The sequence below is a fragment of the Euleptes europaea genome, chromosome 11, assembly GCF_029931775.1.
Source record: "Euleptes europaea isolate rEulEur1 chromosome 11, rEulEur1.hap1, whole genome shotgun sequence".
NCBI lineage: Eukaryota > Metazoa > Chordata > Lepidosauria > Squamata > Sphaerodactylidae > Euleptes > Euleptes europaea.
The window spans coordinates 56,411,594-56,429,666 of NC_079322.1; the positions used below are offsets into that span (position 1 = coordinate 56,411,594).

Here is an 18,073-nt window from a genome sequence, read left to right on the forward strand (position 1 = left end):
GCTAGATCAAACTCTCAGTCTGGGTCTGGACCTGCCCCAAGGAATTAAGCTGAAGATCCAGAAAATGTAAAAACCTGTTCATAGGGGACACTTAAGTCACAGTCTGCAAACCATGAATTCAAGCACCTTTAAAATTTAAAAGCAATTTTATATAACACAGGGAGTATGTTTGTATTTTCAGTTTAACTTTCAAGGTATGGGTGAGTGGGTGGGTAAATGGATAAATATTTATCACTGAAATGGGGTGGATGTGTTTCGCTAGAATTTGCTGACAATATATATGTAAAGTTTTTTTAAGTCATCTTGCTGAAGCAGTGCAAAATTAACAGCACCATGTTTAAACGAGTCTTCAGGAAACATCATTAATAGCGTTCAAGAGTAATCTTACAATGTAGCATTTGAATCTGTGTAGAGAAAATTATTTTTATGTAATGTTTTTACACTCCATGGATCATTTCTCAAAACTTCTATTTACTTTGAACGGTAGTATGCTTTTCCTCCCTCCCTTTCTATATATACACACTTATGCATATATATCATAAACTATATAATGATTGTGTGTGTATACCTCAAGCTCTATTGAATATAATCACCTCAAGCTAAATTCAAAATGCAGTGAAATGTGTACATTAATCTTCATTGCCTTCTCAGAATTATTCTCAGTGTAGCATCATTGCCTGTAAAAATGGATTTTTTATTTTGTGTTTCTGCATTGCCCACAAAAAAAGACTAGATGAAAGCGAATCCCTTTTCTTTACTCCCCAATACATTTTCCCCATGCCTCTTCAATTAAATCATTTATTTGACTACAGCTCTTAACTTCAGTAGAGTGGAAACCTGCATCAGCTATGATGCTCAATGGATACCTTTGGTCAAATCTTCTTCTCTCCATTTATGTCTGAGGATTAGGCCCCATTTGGGTGATCAGGGAAGTTTGAATAAGCCACAGCCATTGTGTTGTACTCTACACAATTTTCTGAATGAGGCCAAAAGCTTACTAAGTAGAATATATGCAAATTGAGAAGGAATACAACTAGGGCTGTGTATATCGATATACCCAAACCAAAAATAAATCAGAAATTAGCCGTTTCAGCAATACCTGGGGATCTCCCCGAAGCCGAATAGGTGATTCCCAAAAAAGCCGAATAATTATGCTATGTGCCCCAGATACAAAGGGAGCCCCAGACTTTGAGGCGCCAGCCTCCCAATTGGTGCTTTCCACCAGTCCTCGGCAACGCTGAACTTCTGAACCTGAAAACCGATGGACATCTCGGCTCACAAATGCTTAGAGGATGGGGGCCACCCCTTTGCAGGCCCATAAAGTTGGTCCCCCTGTCCCAAAGTTCACCAAACGTTGGTGACCATCTAAGGAGAGTCCCTTACAGCCACGCTGCAAATTTGGTGACTTTACCTCCAAAAATGCCCCCACAGGAGCTTTGAAAAAAATCCCCATCAACTATAATGGGCCCGAATATTTTGGTAAACCCGGAAATAAGCCGAATAGTGATATTCACCAGTGTGGGTATTCAGCTTATTCCAGGTTTATCGGGAAAAAAGGGCCCATTAAACCCGAACCTGAAATTTACCGAATTATTTTTTTGCACAACCCTAAATACAACATACTATTTGAATTCCACAAGTGAGGAATCTGACATGCAAGGAATCAGAGGGAGAAAAATCTTATTTTCCCCTCCCCCCCCATACCACCAGTTCCAGATCCCTCCCCTTCTTCTTACGTCTTATCCCCTCCTGCCTCCTCCTTTTGCTCACCAATGTTGCTGCCACCTCCTCACCTCAATTGGGAATATTTGTGCATGCACAGGCATTGCTATTAGCAGATTTGGAGCCCCCCATTTATTTTTTACAAAGAAAGTTTTTTCTACAAACCTATATTTTCCTCTAGGTTTGCAGAACCCTGCATATTACCTGTGTGTGGCCCTGCTATTCAGATTTGGCTATTGACATGGAGGCCAGCTCTTCACTATTACATACCACGATAAAAAGAAATTATGACTGCCTCCTTATCTTTTACTAGGTTTGTATCTCTCTCTCTTACACCAATACAAAGTACATTTTAGTCAAAGGAATGGAAAATGAAATAATTTTTCCCTGGTCTGTATTAGTCCTTTACTATTTAAAATATATTAACAGTAACTGGTACCTTAAAGTCACATTTTTAAAAATTCATCTCCAAGAGCACCGCTGAACCATTAGGGTGCTGTTGGCTTCCTCAACTGATATCCAGACTATTCTTTGTTTCTTTCCTTACAAAAACTTATCAGTTAATTAGAAAAGAAATTGAAAGTAAACTGTGGTCTGGAGTCTGGATCTTTACTTTGTAAGATACGTGTTAAAATTTAATTTGATTCTCGGCAATTAAACTAAAAAGCAAACAATCCAGTACAATTTTGGAAATCTGTCTGCACAGTGATTTCCACGAAACCTTTACTATTAAATTTAAAGTAAACATTCAAAAATAAAAAATACATTTTTATTGGCCAGAATTTTCATCGACCTTGCTTATCACCGCCTGCATATCCCTATGTGAAGAGAAGTGTATAGCTTCATCCCTCTCCCCTGATGTGCTCCAAGGCTATTATAAAGGTAAAGGTCCCCTGTGCAAGCACCGGGTCATTCCTGACCCATGGGGTGACGTCACAGCCTGACGTTTCCAAGGCAGACTTTGTTTGTGGGGTGGTTTGCCAGTGCCTTCCCCAGTCGTCTTCCCTTTACCCCCAGCAAGCTGGGTACTCATTTGACCGACCTCGGAAGGATGGAAGGCTGAGTCAATCTTGAGCCGGCTACCTGAAACTGACTTCCGTCGGGATCGAACTCAGGTCGTGAGCAGAGCTTTTGACTGCAGTACTGCAGCTTAACACTCTGCACCACAAGGCTATTACCAGGTTCAAAAGATGCCACTCAGCCCCAAGGGCACTCCTTCACTGCATACCCAGCCACAAGGCATGTGATGTCCTGTTCTGGACATGTTCTATCATGCAGATGTCTCAAGGTGCTTCCTGATTAACCCTACCTATCCAAAGCAACCTGCCCTATTCCTGCCAACTAGATGTGGACTAACCAGTTATAACAACCAGGTCTATTTAATGGGGTGGAAAAATCTCAAAGAAACAGCACCAAGCAGGTGACAAAGAGGCTCCTGGCACAGCCAACTTCCAGAAACTCCCCAAAATTCCTGCTCAGCCCTATATAGTGACCAACTAACCTCATGCTGTCACCAGGGATGGTGGTTGGATCAGCCACAGTGAAAAGGCTGAAGGTGAGAGGGAGCAACCGGGCAAAATGACCATCTGTCCTCATCTGATTGGCTGCTTTGCTTTCCCTGCAGCTAGTGGAGACTTGCGCTCCATTTGAATAAAGTTGGGGGCCAGGACAAATCAACCCACAGCATAACTTGCTGTGAATCTTGCATCTGGTATATGCATGTGACTTGTACAATCCTACTGCCATAACTGTACAAACGGGAAGAAGTATCCTGCTTTCCAGTGTATGTAATATTATATACTGAGTGATAAGAAAATCTTGTGTCTTCTCAATAGAAACATCATCTTGATATGTACAAGAAATGAGAGAAACAAAGTGTATTTATTGTGAAAAAGCAGATCATGCAGATAGTCCCTGAGACACTTGGTTGAAACTAAACATGCTTCGAAGCTAATGTTTGTAGGCCATAACAAGATTATCTTGCCTTTCTAAAACAATTTTATTTTGACAGATTATATTGGTTTTGCAGAATACTAATAGGAATCTGGGCCCTGACCTGGATGGCCCAGGCTAGCCTGATCTCATCAGATCTCAGAAGCTAAGAAGGGTCAGCCCTGGTTAGTATTTGGATGGGAGACCACCAAGGAATACCAGGGTTGCTGTGCAGAGGAAGGCACTGGCAAACCACCTCTGTTAGTCTCTTGCCATGAAAACCCCAAAAGGGGTCACCATACGTCGGCTGCGACTTGACGGCACTTTACACACACACAATAGGAATCTGGAAGTGCACTGATTTACTGCTTGGATCCTGTCACAAAGAAGTCCTGGACACCATTAGTGAAATATGTTGACTTCAGAACTCTCATCAAAATAATTTGTAAAAACCCTCTCTGGGTTTCTTATGGTTTTTAATGGTTTGTTTATAGCTTTGCTAAAAATGCTGGCTTGTTTGAAAAAGGTTGTTTACTTGAGTTGTTCACAGTTTTTGACTTCCCTCTTTGCCGAAGTCAGCAAAGAACACTGAATCCAACTGTACAGCTAAACAAGGTCGAATGGTGGAGCTTATTGCACTTGTTCACAGAATTGTTGAGGCATTAAAACACTCATAGAGAATTCTGCCAGCAAAGTAAAGAAATCACACAGTATTGTATTTCTGTGTCTTCTCTCATAAGCATTACTGTCATGAGAAAAAAAGGGAATACACTGAAGATCCTCTTAGTATTCAGGAAAATATTTTCAAAAGACTAAATGACAATAAGGCCTGCAAATCCCACCACTTTTTTTAAAAAATGAGACAGATATGTATAATGTATCATTACCCACAGTTACTGCGCTTGAAACAAAATTTGAACCCTCATGCGTTAGAAAGATATTTGAACATGTTGATTAATGTATGGAAACTTAACAAATGCCTGTGTGTATGTGATGCACACTGGATTGGATACAAAGATTTTTCTGTTCACTAGTGATGGGGGTTACTTTTTCCTTTCCTTTTATCCCTTAGGAGCTCCTTGATCAATTGATCTTGAGCAGCATATATCTAGTGTTGGAGGGATATAAGGACTGAAACAAATCTTGCCACTGACAATGTAGCCTTGGGGTCCCCATCGCTTAGTAAAAAAGGCATCATGTCAGTCACAGAGGCATTGGATTTGTATGTTAAAAAAGGGGAAATATAGTGCAATCGAAGTTCCTCGTAAAAGCAGCATTCCAAAAGGGCATGAGCTAATGAGTCAATAGAGCCAGAAGAGCAAGGGCAGATCCTGTCTGAGAATTCTGCCCTGCATTACCATAGAAGGGTTAGCATTCAATCTAGCCAAGCAAAAAGCTCTACAAAGACGAGGAGTTGTCAGATAATATGTATAGGCAGGCAGACCACTTGGAGGGGGTATTCCGAAGAACTGGGATGAACAGACTCAACGAGCACAAAAAGTAGTGCTGTTATAATCGAGCTCTTTAATTCGCTTTTTAATTTTGGTAAAAGCTTCAGTTTTCCCAAGATCTAATAACATATCCTGCAAGAAGCCCAACAACGACAGTTTCTCATCTAAGATTTTTTGCCATGCGGATTTAAAAGGGTCATGCTTCAGAGAAGCTAGGAACCCCTCAGTGCAAAAGCACAGTTTAAGGTGTAGATTAAAGGCGGCCAACCACGCCCTAGCTTCAAGTGACATTTGGCCAAACTCGGAACAAAGAGTAATGCCAGCAACACATCGAGGGGCATTTAGGAGTTTTCGTAAGAACTGAAGCAGTGGGCCATTTGTAGATTCATTGATGACTGTTATCCAGATGACAACACCAAAGAGGATAATTGGGGTAATTTTCAGATTAAAAACCTGAATAGCCCCTGGAATATATTTGCCACCTTTGGTGTGAAAAAAGTTGACAATAGCACCAACCCCAGGTTTAATTTTGTTGGACACTGCTTTTTGATGGGCATTCCAATTTAGGTTATGGGAAAAAAGAATGCCAAGGTAAACGCCTTGACTTGGTGAACCTCAAAGCCATCTAATACCCAGCGAAAAAGAGGCATTTTTCTCCTCTTAGTGAAGATCATAATCTTAGATTTATAATGGTTTATTTTAAGACCTTCCCTAGAGCAGTACTCAGAAAAAGTTTGCAAAGATCTTTTCAAACCAATTCTTGTGCGGGACAGGAGAACTGCATTGTCAGCATAGAGTAGAATTGGGGTGGGATGACTTGCAAGCTTTGGGGGGTGGCAAAACTCTGAGAAATTGGTTGCCATATCATTCAGGTATAGATTAAACAAGAGAGGAGCAAGGAGGCAACCTTGTCTAACTCCCTTGACCAGTGCAAAGGGCTTGGTTAATTCTCCTTGGTTGCCACAGCGAACCTAAGCTGTGAGGTCAGTATGAAATTGCTGAATAAGCCATAGTAACCTCCTATCCATAGTAGAATTTGATAGTTTCAACCATAGCCACTCCCTCGGGATGGTATCAAAAGCTCCCTTAAGATCCATAAAATCCGCATAAAGGGTGCCATTTCGGGGGGAGGAATATTTCTGGGCTAGATGGGAGAGCACTAAACAGTGACAGACCAACCCCTTCTAAAGCCAATCTGTTCCCAGCCAAGGATGTCATCACTCTCAACCCAGTCCAACAGCCTCTTTAATAAGTAGGAGGAATACAATTTGCCTAAGCAAGACAAAAGGCAGATTGGACGATAACAGCTTGGGACAGAGCTCTGAGCCTTTTTAAAGATTGGGACGATAATAGTATGTCTCCAAGATTTTGGAATGGCTCCTGATGCATTAATTTGTGTAAATGCAGGAGGAGGTTACTTTTTACTCTGTTTTCAAAATTTTGTATATACTTTTTCAGTGATTATATACAACAAACAGATATTAATGAACAGAACATGATTAAGCGATTAGACAAAAATCTATAAAATGTATATCCTGCATATTCATAAAAATAACAAACAAACCACATTACATGGAAAGATTCAATACATTTAATGACATTTCTCGAATGAATAATATCAGAGTCATGACCATTTCAGCACTTATTAAAGGACTGGCCAGTCATTCATAAACTAAGGCTAGAGAGGTTTAGCACAAATATTTGGTGTTTATGGTTGTTGTTGTTTTTGCAACACTAATCCATTTCCAAATCATATTGTAATATGCAGAATGGATGAAACATCCTAAAAGTCCAAAAATTATATTTAAATGAGCCATTTAAAGTTTTGCCCAGTCATTTCCACCAAACCTTTACTATTAAACTTAAAGTAAACATTCAAAAATAAAAAACACATTTTTATTGGCCAGCGTTTTCACCAACCTTGCTTATCACCTCCTGCATATCCCTATGTGAAGAGAGGTGTCTAGCTTCATCCCTCTCCTCTGATGAGCTGCAAGGCTATTACCAGGTTCAAAAGATGCCACTCAGCCCCAAGGGCACTCCTTCACTGCATACCCAGCCACAAGGCATGTGATGTCCTGTTCTGGACATGTTCTATCATGCAGATGTCTCAAGGTGCTTCCTGATTAACCCAACCTATCCAAAACAACCTACCCAATTCCTGCCAACTAGTTGTGGACTAACCAGTTATAACAACCAGGTCTATTTAATGCAGGAAAACCATCTCAAAGAAACAGCACCATGCAGGTGACAGAGAGGCTCCTGGCACAGCCAACTTCCACAACCCCACCAAAATTCCTGCTGAGCCCTATATAGTGACCAACTAACCTCATCATTATTCCAGTTACAGAGGTTATTTTCTTCCAAAGTAACTGAATAGTTGGGCAACTCCACCATATATGTAGAAAATCTACTTTATGCTCAGCACATCCTCAATAAGGATCTTTATTAGTGTGATGAAGTCAACTAAAATAGTAAGGGGTCAGGTACAATATAATAGATTATGTTGGTGGCGAGGGCAGTTCCATCGGTGGCTTAGCGCCGTGGAGCTGCGCACAGCTCCTCCACTGGCACAGTCTCCCCGTGGCGCAGACCATGGTGGAGACTTGAGGTGTCGGCATGGGGGGCATTCCCAGGATGTTCCTGGGGTGGGCCAGGGGGAGGAGCTGCCAGTAGGCGGCTTCCTGTCCCCTTCCACCCCATTATGCCGGCACCAAGGACAGCGTTGCTGCACCTGCTTTTTAGCAGGTACAGCCTCGCTGTTCTCTATGGGGCGAAAGGCCCCATTTAACAAAAAAAGCTGCAAAAAGGCTCTTTTTTTGTTTTTCGGCATATGGGGAACAGCTTTAGGGGGCGGCTCGGCTGCACCTTCTCCCCGCAGTTCCCTTACGACGAATCTCGGGAATGCATGGTTACTAATTTACCCCACCTGATTGGTATAATTGGAGGGCAGGATCTAATAAAATGCCCACACCCAAGTCCATATTCCATATTCCATTACTCTGGCAGACCAGGGTGATCTAGTTCCTTATTCCATTCATTCTTGAGACTTTGCATATCATATTTATTAATCGACACGCTTATGCAATATTTTATGGCTGACAGTTTATTAAGTCTCATCATTACAGCTTCCCTAAAAAAATATTTGATTTCCACCCTAAACTCTCTGGCTGAGTAGATCCTGCCCGATGCTGATGAATGTTTTTATGGCTTTATTTTACCCATTATGAATCATGCATACCTCATGTACTCCAATTAACACACAAGACTGCCAGCAAAAATGATATATTACTGGCTGCAAGCATCTGCATTTCATTGTTGGAATGCATTACAGGCCTTCTATGTTGTTTTGGCATAATTGTTCTTCTGCAAAAAAATTATATCAGAGATTTCCAACCTGTTGATTTGCAATTAATATGCTTCCAATAACTGTTTTAGTCCAAAGTAGTCAGCACTAGCTTATGAGACTTGAATGGGAGATTATTCAAAAGTGAGTTTGTAGGTGACAATGAAACAAATGGGAGAAAAAGTCTCTGCTTGTACATGTGGGGGACCCACAAAACTTCTTTGAGGGGGGAATCCTATCCTTGGAACACATTAATACTTGAAGCTGCCTTATACTGAATCAGACCTTTGGTCCATCAAAGTCAGTATTGTCTACTCAGAACGGCAGTGGCTCTCCAGGGTCTCAGGCAGGGGTCTTTCACATCACCTACCTGCCTAGTCCCTTTAACTGGAGATGCCGAGGATTGAACCTGGGACCTTCTGCATGGCAAGCAGATGCTCTACCACTGAGCCACAGCCTCCTCCCAATGCTCGCTCAGCCAGCCATTCACTGGTCAGCCCACTCACTGGCCAGCCCACTCACCTGCAGTACTGCCTCCTCTGTCTTGGCTCACATGGCAGCTGCTGCGGCAGAACTGCAGCAAAGGCCCCTGGTCCCTCCTTGCCTGCCTGCCTGCCTGCTTCACATTCTGCCTTTTCCACTTTCCTCCTCCCCTGCCTACCTGCTTGCAGCACCGGAGTGTGCTGGCCAATGGCTGTAACAATAAATGTAATGTAATGCAATGTAATGCAGCACCAGAGGGCGTATCGGTGGCTGCTACTGCTCCTCCTTGCCTGCCCATCTGCCTGCCATGCCAGTGACAATGGCTCCCACTCCTCCTCACCTCCCCACCTGGCTCATGCAGTGGCAGCTCCTGCTCTTCTCTGGCCTACCCACATGGCTCAAATGGTAGAGGGCAGCTGGTCCTCTCTTTCAAAATGGCATCGGAGATCTCATGAAGTGGCATTATGAGATTGTGATCTTTCTTTCAAAATGTTAATTTTTTAAAACTTTTTTTCTGCAACCATGGGTGGTGCTCAAGGTCCATACACAAAAACCTTTTATCTGTACCTGGCCTCATTCTTGGGATTTTTTTATCCACCTGGGGCCAGGTTCATAATTTATAGTAGGCATTAAATATTAGCTTCACTGTAACACAGGGAAAAAAAATTCAGTAACACTAACCTGATCAGACCTGAAGTATATATTGTATAGCACTTTTAGTTATACAAAACATTTTACGATTCTGACCTAATTTCTCTTCACTGGGAGAAAGACTGGGTTGAAAGACTGGTTCACATGTAATAATAAACTAAATTATATATGGGATTCTTCAGCTTGCACATTCCCTTCTCTTCCTCATGCTTGGTGATCTAATGAATGAGTTTTGCTTCTTTATCAAACCATATTTTATCATTACCCACAAGCAATAGTTTGTTCTGTTCTATACAAAGCAGAATTTCAACTGCTGCTTTACTTCTGCTTTGTAGGAAAGCAAGCAAAATATAGCTGGTATTTCAGACCTAATGGCAACTGATAGTTTCCTGCGAAAGAGAAACTTTCATGAGATCACCATACACAAAGATATGAGGGTGGGAGAAAGCTGAGATGAACTCAAAGATCCCAAGGTTTTTTCATGTAGTGTTCAAACTGTGGTTTATGTTTATAGTATTCTAATTGCTTGGGATGTAGAATGGTATAATATAGCCCAATCTTGTCAGATCTTGGAAGCTAAGCTGGGTCACTACTAGGAAGGGAGACTTCCAAGGAACATGCTGCAAACCACCTCTGCTTGATCACTTGCCTTGAAAACTCCACCAGGGGTCGCTGTAAGTTGTCTGTGACTTGATGGCACTTTACACACACAATGTATAGAATTGTCCAGGGAAGCCCCAACCAGACTTCTCCAAGAGCAGCTTGCTCCCCTTGGGGCGGCTCCACCACACCCCAAGCTACGGTGACCCAGGAAGCATCGTTGCACTTACCTCCAGGAGGCTCCTCAACTCCCCGGTCTTCATCAGCCTGGCAGCCAAACCCTCGGTGGCCTCACTCCCTGTGGACCTGTCTCTCCCAGCAGCAAAGGGGTGGAAAGGGCAAGGCACTTCCTCCAAGGCTGACAGAGAGGAAGTGTCATGAGACTGCCAGTAGCCCACAGCCAAAGCAGAGCAAGAGGGCATGAGTATCTCTTGAGAAGCCCCATTTGGCGTCAGGGAAACATTTTCCCCAACCAAAGCAGAGCAAGAGGGCAGAAACATCTCAAAAGAAGCCCCATTGGGCATCAGGGGAAAGTTTCTCCAGTTGAAGGTGGAATCCTTGGAGTGAGGCCAGACAACAAGGTGGGGTACAACAAGAGATTGGACCGGGTGGGTGGGTGGAAGTTCCTCCTCTGGGGAGAGAAGGATTATGGGAAGAGTAGGTCCACTGGTGAAGGGGTAAAAGGGGTGGAGCAACTTCCCTTTAAATGAGGACCAGAACCAAGGCCAAGGAGAAGATGGAATAGGGAGGTTCTATGGTACAGTGGACCTGCCAGCCAGGGGTTGGAGCTGAGTGGTTTTTGCTACTTCTGCCCATTCTGAGAATGTTGAAACTTGTAAGAATGTTAAAAGTCCTCACCTCACAAGAATGTTAAAAGTCCCCCATAAACTCAACAGTTATAAGATGCCAAAGCACAATGGAGTTTGGCGAGAAGTAAGAATCTGCATTTCAGTTTTCTGTCCCTAACCATCTTTGGTACCTTGTCAGACCATTGTTCAGATGATTATTTTTATGCAGTGAAGCTGTCTTTCACTCACATTCCCCCTCAATTTTGACATTTAAATCAGTTTTGTGAATGCTCAAATGTGTCACTAGATTAAAATTCGGTATTCAATTTTCTTTTAGATTATTCAGAATTCTTATCCTGACCTTGACGTATCTTGGAAATATATTAGATCAATCATAAGATGTGCCTGGTGTAATCAAATGCAACCCAAAAAGGTAGCTCATATTGGCTTCATCATGAAATTGGGTCTCAGAATTATACGACAGCTAAAGAAAATAGATTTGCCTATAGAGCAGAACTGGACTGCATGATTAATTACTCCTCTTGTGGTCATAGTACTTGCTTTAAGAAAGTGAGAAGGTATTATGATTCTTATTGTCTCTTGGCAATAACCATCCTTAGTTTTAGTAGGTCCCAAGGCTATTATGATTCTTATTATTGTATAAGTATAGATCAAATTTTTACTACCTGTGGCTTTTATTAGAATTAGGCAACAATTACCCAAGACATTACTTGAAATTTATCTCCCGGTCTAAGATAAAACATGTGCATTCTTTTAAGCAGCTGTGATTGTGTAACCTTCAACACCCTCACATTCTATCCTAAAATCCTTTTGGCTAGCATATGTGCATCTGATATATAGCAGTAATCTCTGAACTGCCATTAGAACTAAAATGCAGGCTAGTGGGATAAACTTTCCTTGGCACTTTCATCAGAGAGGATGCTATGAGAATTGTGATGGCACGAGCCATTTGCTGAATCACTGCAGCCATGCTTCTTTATAGAATTGGAGTATTAATTTATTTTATTAAACTTATATCCCTCCCTCCCCAGCAATAAAGCCAGGCTCAGGGTGGCTCACACAAGTACAAATTGTGCATAAAACACAGTAAAATCAATAAAACCATGATAAAACCTGCCCCATAAATCAATAGATAACATATATCATATATCAGATGGTCCACAATAATTTGCGACATATCTGCCCCAGTAAGGCCTTCCATATTCCAACCCCCATAAGATAATAATTTCAAGAGAGGGGTAGGGCAGGGTAGGGAGGCCAGCATGTGATTGGAAAAAGAAACCGTAGCTGGCCTAGGGTTGCCAACCTCCACCTGCTATTACAACTGATCTCCAGCAGAGAGAGATCAGTTCACCTGGAGAAAATGGCCACTTTGGCAACTGGACTAAAGCATTGAAGTCCCTCCCCTCCCCAAACCCCACTCTCCTTAGGCTGCACCCCAAAAACCTCCCTCCAGTGGTAAAAAGAGCCCTGGCAATCGTAAGCTGGCCTCAACCATAGCTGTATAGCTTTATTTAAGATTATTATTTAAGACTGAAAAGCACAAGTTCAGCATCAGTCTTTTTTATTTTTTTGCTGTCTAGTATTAATCTATACAAAAATGCTACTTTTCAATAATGTTGTTGGTTAAAGCATTTTAATTCAGAGAATTATTTATTTTTTATGTATTTTAAATTATTCTGCTTTCATCATGCTCTTGGTATATAAATCATTTAATGTGTTTGATGTGTTTTCAATTTCTGTCTCCATAGGGCTACTGAGGAAGGCTGGTATCTCTATGCCGACAGCTCGAATGGAGAATTTAGACACACAGCTGACCTGATCACACCTGTAATTTCTTTGACTGGGCCCAAGTGCAAGATGGTTTTTTGGAACTATATGAATGGGGCAACAGTGGGTTCATTGCAGGTACTGAAAGACACTTTGCATGAATTTCTGAAAGGGCATTCACACTTTGCATTAGGTTTTAAGTAAGATGGACTAATAGCACTGATTTAAGCACAAAACCAAAAGACTAACTTCTCTATTATGGTCCATTGACTAAGATGGGGAACAGGGTTGCCGGCTCCAGGTTGGGAAATACCTGGAGATTTTTGGGGTGGAGCCTGAGGAGGGCGGGGTTTGGGGAGGGGAGGGACTTCAACGCCATAGATTCCAATTGCTAAAGCAGCCATGTTCTCCAGGTGAACTGATCTTTATCGGCTGGTGATCAGTTTTAATAGCAGGAGATCTCCAGCTGCTACCTGGAGGTTGGCAACCCTAATGGGGAAGGAGAGGGTGAAAGAGCAGCTATTAACCGTGTTCAGATGCAGTTTACTTCTAAATAGTGTAGGCGGGGTGGGGCTAAGAGCAAGGGATGACTTTATACCCTGCTCCTGGGCTTTCTGGAGGTGTCTGATCAGCCACCGTAGGAAAGAGAATGCTGAACTATAAAAACAACTGGTCTGATCCAGCAGGATTCTTCTTAAGTTCCATGCTGTGACTGGAGAAGCACACAGAGAAATTCTTTCAATGGCTTTCATGAGACTGCCTGATTTCAATGTTTGCAGTTTTTTCTTCATATAAAAAAGGTTGATTTGCCAAAATCTGTCAAGGGAAATAACGTATTCATAAGTTGTGTAGTATTGGGCTAGGGTCTGGGAGACCCAGGTTTGACTCCCCATTCTGCAATGGAAGCCTGCTGAGTGACTTTGAGAGAATAAAATGGAGGAGAGGGAGATGATATAAGACACTGTGGGCCCCCATCGGGAAGAAAAATGGGGTATAAAGGAAGTAAATAAATAAATGTGGATGGTTGGGCTGGACTGAGAATAATGCATGCAGAATGGATGCAGATATTCATTTGAATGCACATCTGGATTGCAATGTACACTCAAACATTGGACATCCAGTACAGACCCATTCATTCTATATGGGCTGGATGAACATTTGTATAAATTCATACTGCAATCTCTGTCTCAAAGTCATTGATGGGGTTGGGACTGGAAATGTTTAACTGTTTTGGGCTATACAAATGTCTTACACCCTTATCTAGATGGCCCAGGCTAGCCTGATCTCATCAGATCTCAGAAGCTAAAAAGGTTCAGACCTCCTGCCAAAGAACTCCAGAGACAGGCAATGGCAAACCACCTCTGAATGACTCTTGCCTTGAAAGCCCCATGAGGGGTCCCCATATGTCGACTGTGACTTGATGGCATTTATCATCATTATCATCATGAAATGTCATACAGAACTATTTTGTTGGGCAGAGTGAGATAATTTTGGACTCTATTTATTAAAAATATTCCATTTCTAAAGGAATTGCAGCTGAGTTACAGTCTTCTAAGACCATTGTCTTCAGTGGACTTAGAAGGGTGTAACTCTGTTTAAGATAGCACTGTTAACCGTTGATTTTGTGATGCAAGGAAAATATGCTACAGGGGAAATAGCCATGATATAAAACACATGAGAAGTAAAAACAGAGTTTTTGATGAATGTTGCAATCTCTTGTTGTGAGAGTAAAATGGGAGAATAAATTTCAGAAACCAATGACTATTAATATCCCTCAAATTACATGTAAATAACCAGCTTAATTTGCATTACACTGTGCTATCACAAAGTTTATTTAGATTCTGAAAGGAGTGTGTATTAAGCAGAAATAATTGGTTGTTAACACTGAATATGAAATTTGTTTCAATAAATCTGGAAGAGTAATTTCTTCATAATAATATGTATGAAATATTAAAGAGCATTTCACACCTGAAAGAAAAGTTGTTTTACAGTAAAAAGGTTAAAGCACTGATCTAAAACCTAGCTGAACTGAAATGTTTTGATTTAAGACAAACTCATGTAAGTTAAAGTGCTTTCGTGGAAAATATTTTAGCTTGACAATGAAAACTGCTTAAGATGAGACATCTCTGTGTGATGAGACATCTCTGATGTCAAAGGATGACAGTCTGAAAATAGAGAGCCTTCTAAACTGGCACACTAAGGACCTTTTGGCACAGTACAAAAGCGTTCAACTGGGTACACCTTGATAGGCTCAGAGAGTGAATACGTTCACATAGAGATCCATGTGAACTGATTACTCCATGGATGCAACTGGTGATTCCCGCAATGCCATAGTTTTTTGATGCCACTATTATCATTATTACTAAGGCAAATGTTGATTGAAGTAACTTACAAGTGGCTTCAATTTTAAGGTGTCTTTGGCCAAAATATCACTGAAGAAACAAGTGATTCTCATCTTAAAGATATTCACTTGCTTCTTACTTTATCTAGGGCTGTCAAAAAAAAAAATTCGGTACAGTTCGGATTCGGCCGAATTTGACCCTTGTGGGGTCGGTACGGTCCGAAGTCTGAACTCCCCCGCTTCGGATCCCCGGTAATTCGGGGGGATCCGGAGTTCGGGGGAAAATTCGGCCAAAGCGCGCCTTCAGGGATTCCCTGAAGGCGCGCGGGGGCCCTTTAAACTGATCTGAGCCTCCCAGCTGGGAGGCGCAGATCAGTTTAAAGGGCAGCCCGCCCCCCTTCAGCGGGCTCCGCTGGAGAGGCGCGGGCTGTCATTTAAACTCATCTGAGCCTCCCGGGCGGGAGGCGCAGATGACTTTAAATGACAGCCACGCCTCTCCAGCGGAGCCCGCTGGAGAGGCGCGGCTGCCCTTTAAACTCATCTGCGCCTCCCGCCCGGGAGGCGCAGATGACTTTAAATGACAGCCGTGCCTCTCCAGCGGAGCCCGCTGGAGAGGCGCGGCTGCCCTTTAAACTCATCTGCGCCTCCCGCCCGGGAGGCGCAGATGACTTTAAATGACAGCCGCGCCTCTCCAGCGGAACCCGCTGGAGAGGCGCGGCTGCCCTTTAAACTCATCTGCGCCTCCCGCCCGGGAGGCGCAGATGACTTTAAATGACAGCCGCGCCTCTCCAGCGGAGCCCGCTGGAGAGGCGCGGCTGCCCTTTAAACTCATCTGCGCCTCCCGGGCGGGAGGCGCAGATCAGTTTAAAGGCAGCCCGCCCCCCTTCAGCGGAGCCCGCTGAAGGGAGGCGGGCTGCCTTTAAACTGATCTGAGCCTCCCAGCTGGGAGGCGCAGATCAGTTTAAAGGGCAGCCCGTGCCTTTCAGCGGGCTGCCCTGAAGGGGGGGCCGAATTGGCCGAATTTATTCACGAACTCCCGAACTCGCTGAATTCGCCCCCCCCCGTTGCCCGCCAGAGTTGAGTTCGGATCCGTCCGAACTGAAAATCACCGAATCAGGGGAAATTCGGTTGATTTTCAGTTCGGACCGAACCGAATTGACAGCCCTAACTTTATCCACAGTACAGTAACCAGCTGCACAAATACTATACAGCAAGAAAATGGCAAAACCTTTGCCTAAAACACCTACTGTAATTTGTAAATATGATGTAAGTATGCATCAAGGAAACTTTTTGTGTTTCCACTGTAGTTTTATATGATAAGAAAACTTTTCCATTCAAGGGGAATGGTGGTTTTATTCTGTCACTTATGCAACTGGGAGACAATATCATTTGTAAAAAAATGTGCCATCTCTTCCATTAAAATGAAAAACCTCCAGATTGTCCCGCAGCCAAGATTGAGGATCATTACTGTTGGTGATACATCTTGGAGAGGAAAAGCATTTCAGAAGGCTGGTGATGTATAGTTCTGTCAGTGCTGTCTAGAAGCATGATTTGACATACATCACTATACTCAGGTCTCTGGATGTTGTCAGTTTGATTCAGTTCAGACACTTTTTAGCTTCAGTGAAGCTCGTTTTAGAAAGTTGGCTCCTGGGAAGGGCCTGTCACAATTCAATGAATATTCACTCAGGCAGGAAGCTAGGAGGGCACCTCATTCACCTTCTGCATGTCACACTAAACAAGGGTTGTAATCCTAAAGACACTTCCCTGGGAGTAAGCCCCACTGAATAACGTGGAACTAATTTCTAGTAGTCCTGCTTAGAATTACAAGATTTGACTGGAAAATTTTGTTATGCAAACAGCTGGACATTTGAATGAACTGCTAAAATAAAATTAGTTCTGAAAAAAGAATACAACTATAGTAACAGAACTAAGATTTCTTTACTTCAATTTTTAGCATAAACCGATATGAATTCAGGGCCAGTTTCATTGCTTGCTATTCAAACCAATGGAAATAGGAATTATAAAGACTTGATTACCCAGTAAAAACTCAAACGTTTTTACACCAGAGTGACTATCCTTTCCCTGTGTTACAGTCATATCTACATGAATAAGGAATTGCAGTTATTCAGCTATGCCACTTTACAGACTACCATGGGTTAATGACCACTTATTGCATTTTTCTACAAACTCTACCCACCTGTGGTAACAACTTCCTTATTTTTTTTTTTGCAATGATCACTTAGACCAGATTGAATGAAGAACCAATAAAGGCACACATCTTCCCAGGATACACACTCTTTAAATTCATGTTAACTTTGAATGGAGATTCCATTCACATATGCAAAAAGGAGCCACTACCACATGGCAAGATACTTTGCCGTCATGGTATGTACCTAAGTGGGTGAGGCCAAGGATGACTGGAAGAGCAAGGGAAGGACCCACAAAACTGCCCCTGCCCCTATGGCTCTGTATTCAGACACATCCTGCAATTGTGTGGAATTCTTACCCCAGAGACCTCTGTGCCACTAATGGATGGGGTTGGGCTAACCTCTGCACGTGATGAGGCAGAAGCTGGCATGAGTTAAGAAGTCATCATCCTAGAAGAAAAGATTGTATGACTTCCAACAATGGCATATCCCATGCACAAAAATTTGTGGGATTTGTTTTTAGATAAAAAATTTCCCCAATTTGAAAATGAAATAAGCTAATTTGAAGTAGTTCATTAAAAAGACAGTATTTGTGATTTGCAAAACCTCAGTTGCTATTCAAAATGTACATTTTCACATGAAAGGTTATTTGCTTTCTAGGTGCTCAGCAAAGTAGGAAATGTGACTTCGGAAATGTGGGCTCAGAGTGGTCCCCAGGGTCCCCAGTGGAACAGAGCTGAAGTGTTCTTAGGCATTCTTTCTTATTTCCAGGTATGCACAATTTTGTTTTATTCCCTCACTTAAAGTGGTTTTGGCAA

General features: G+C 42.4%; 1 protein-coding gene and 1 non-coding gene across 2 annotated transcripts in view; one reads left to right on the forward strand and one right to left on the reverse strand.

Moving 5' to 3' along the window:
* MALRD1 (MAM and LDL receptor class A domain containing 1) overlaps positions 1 to 18,073 on the forward strand; it is a 284,449-nt gene that overhangs the window by 88,834 nt on the left and 177,542 nt on the right. The window contains 2 exon segments of the mRNA XM_056857102.1: positions 12,746 to 12,902; positions 17,916 to 18,026. Coding sequence (XP_056713080.1) covers positions 12,746 to 12,902; positions 17,916 to 18,026 — 268 coding nt within the window.
* TRNAG-GCC (transfer RNA glycine (anticodon GCC)) lies at positions 8,840 to 8,912 on the reverse strand. Its single transcript has one exon. It is a non-coding gene; the product is annotated as a tRNA-Gly (tRNA).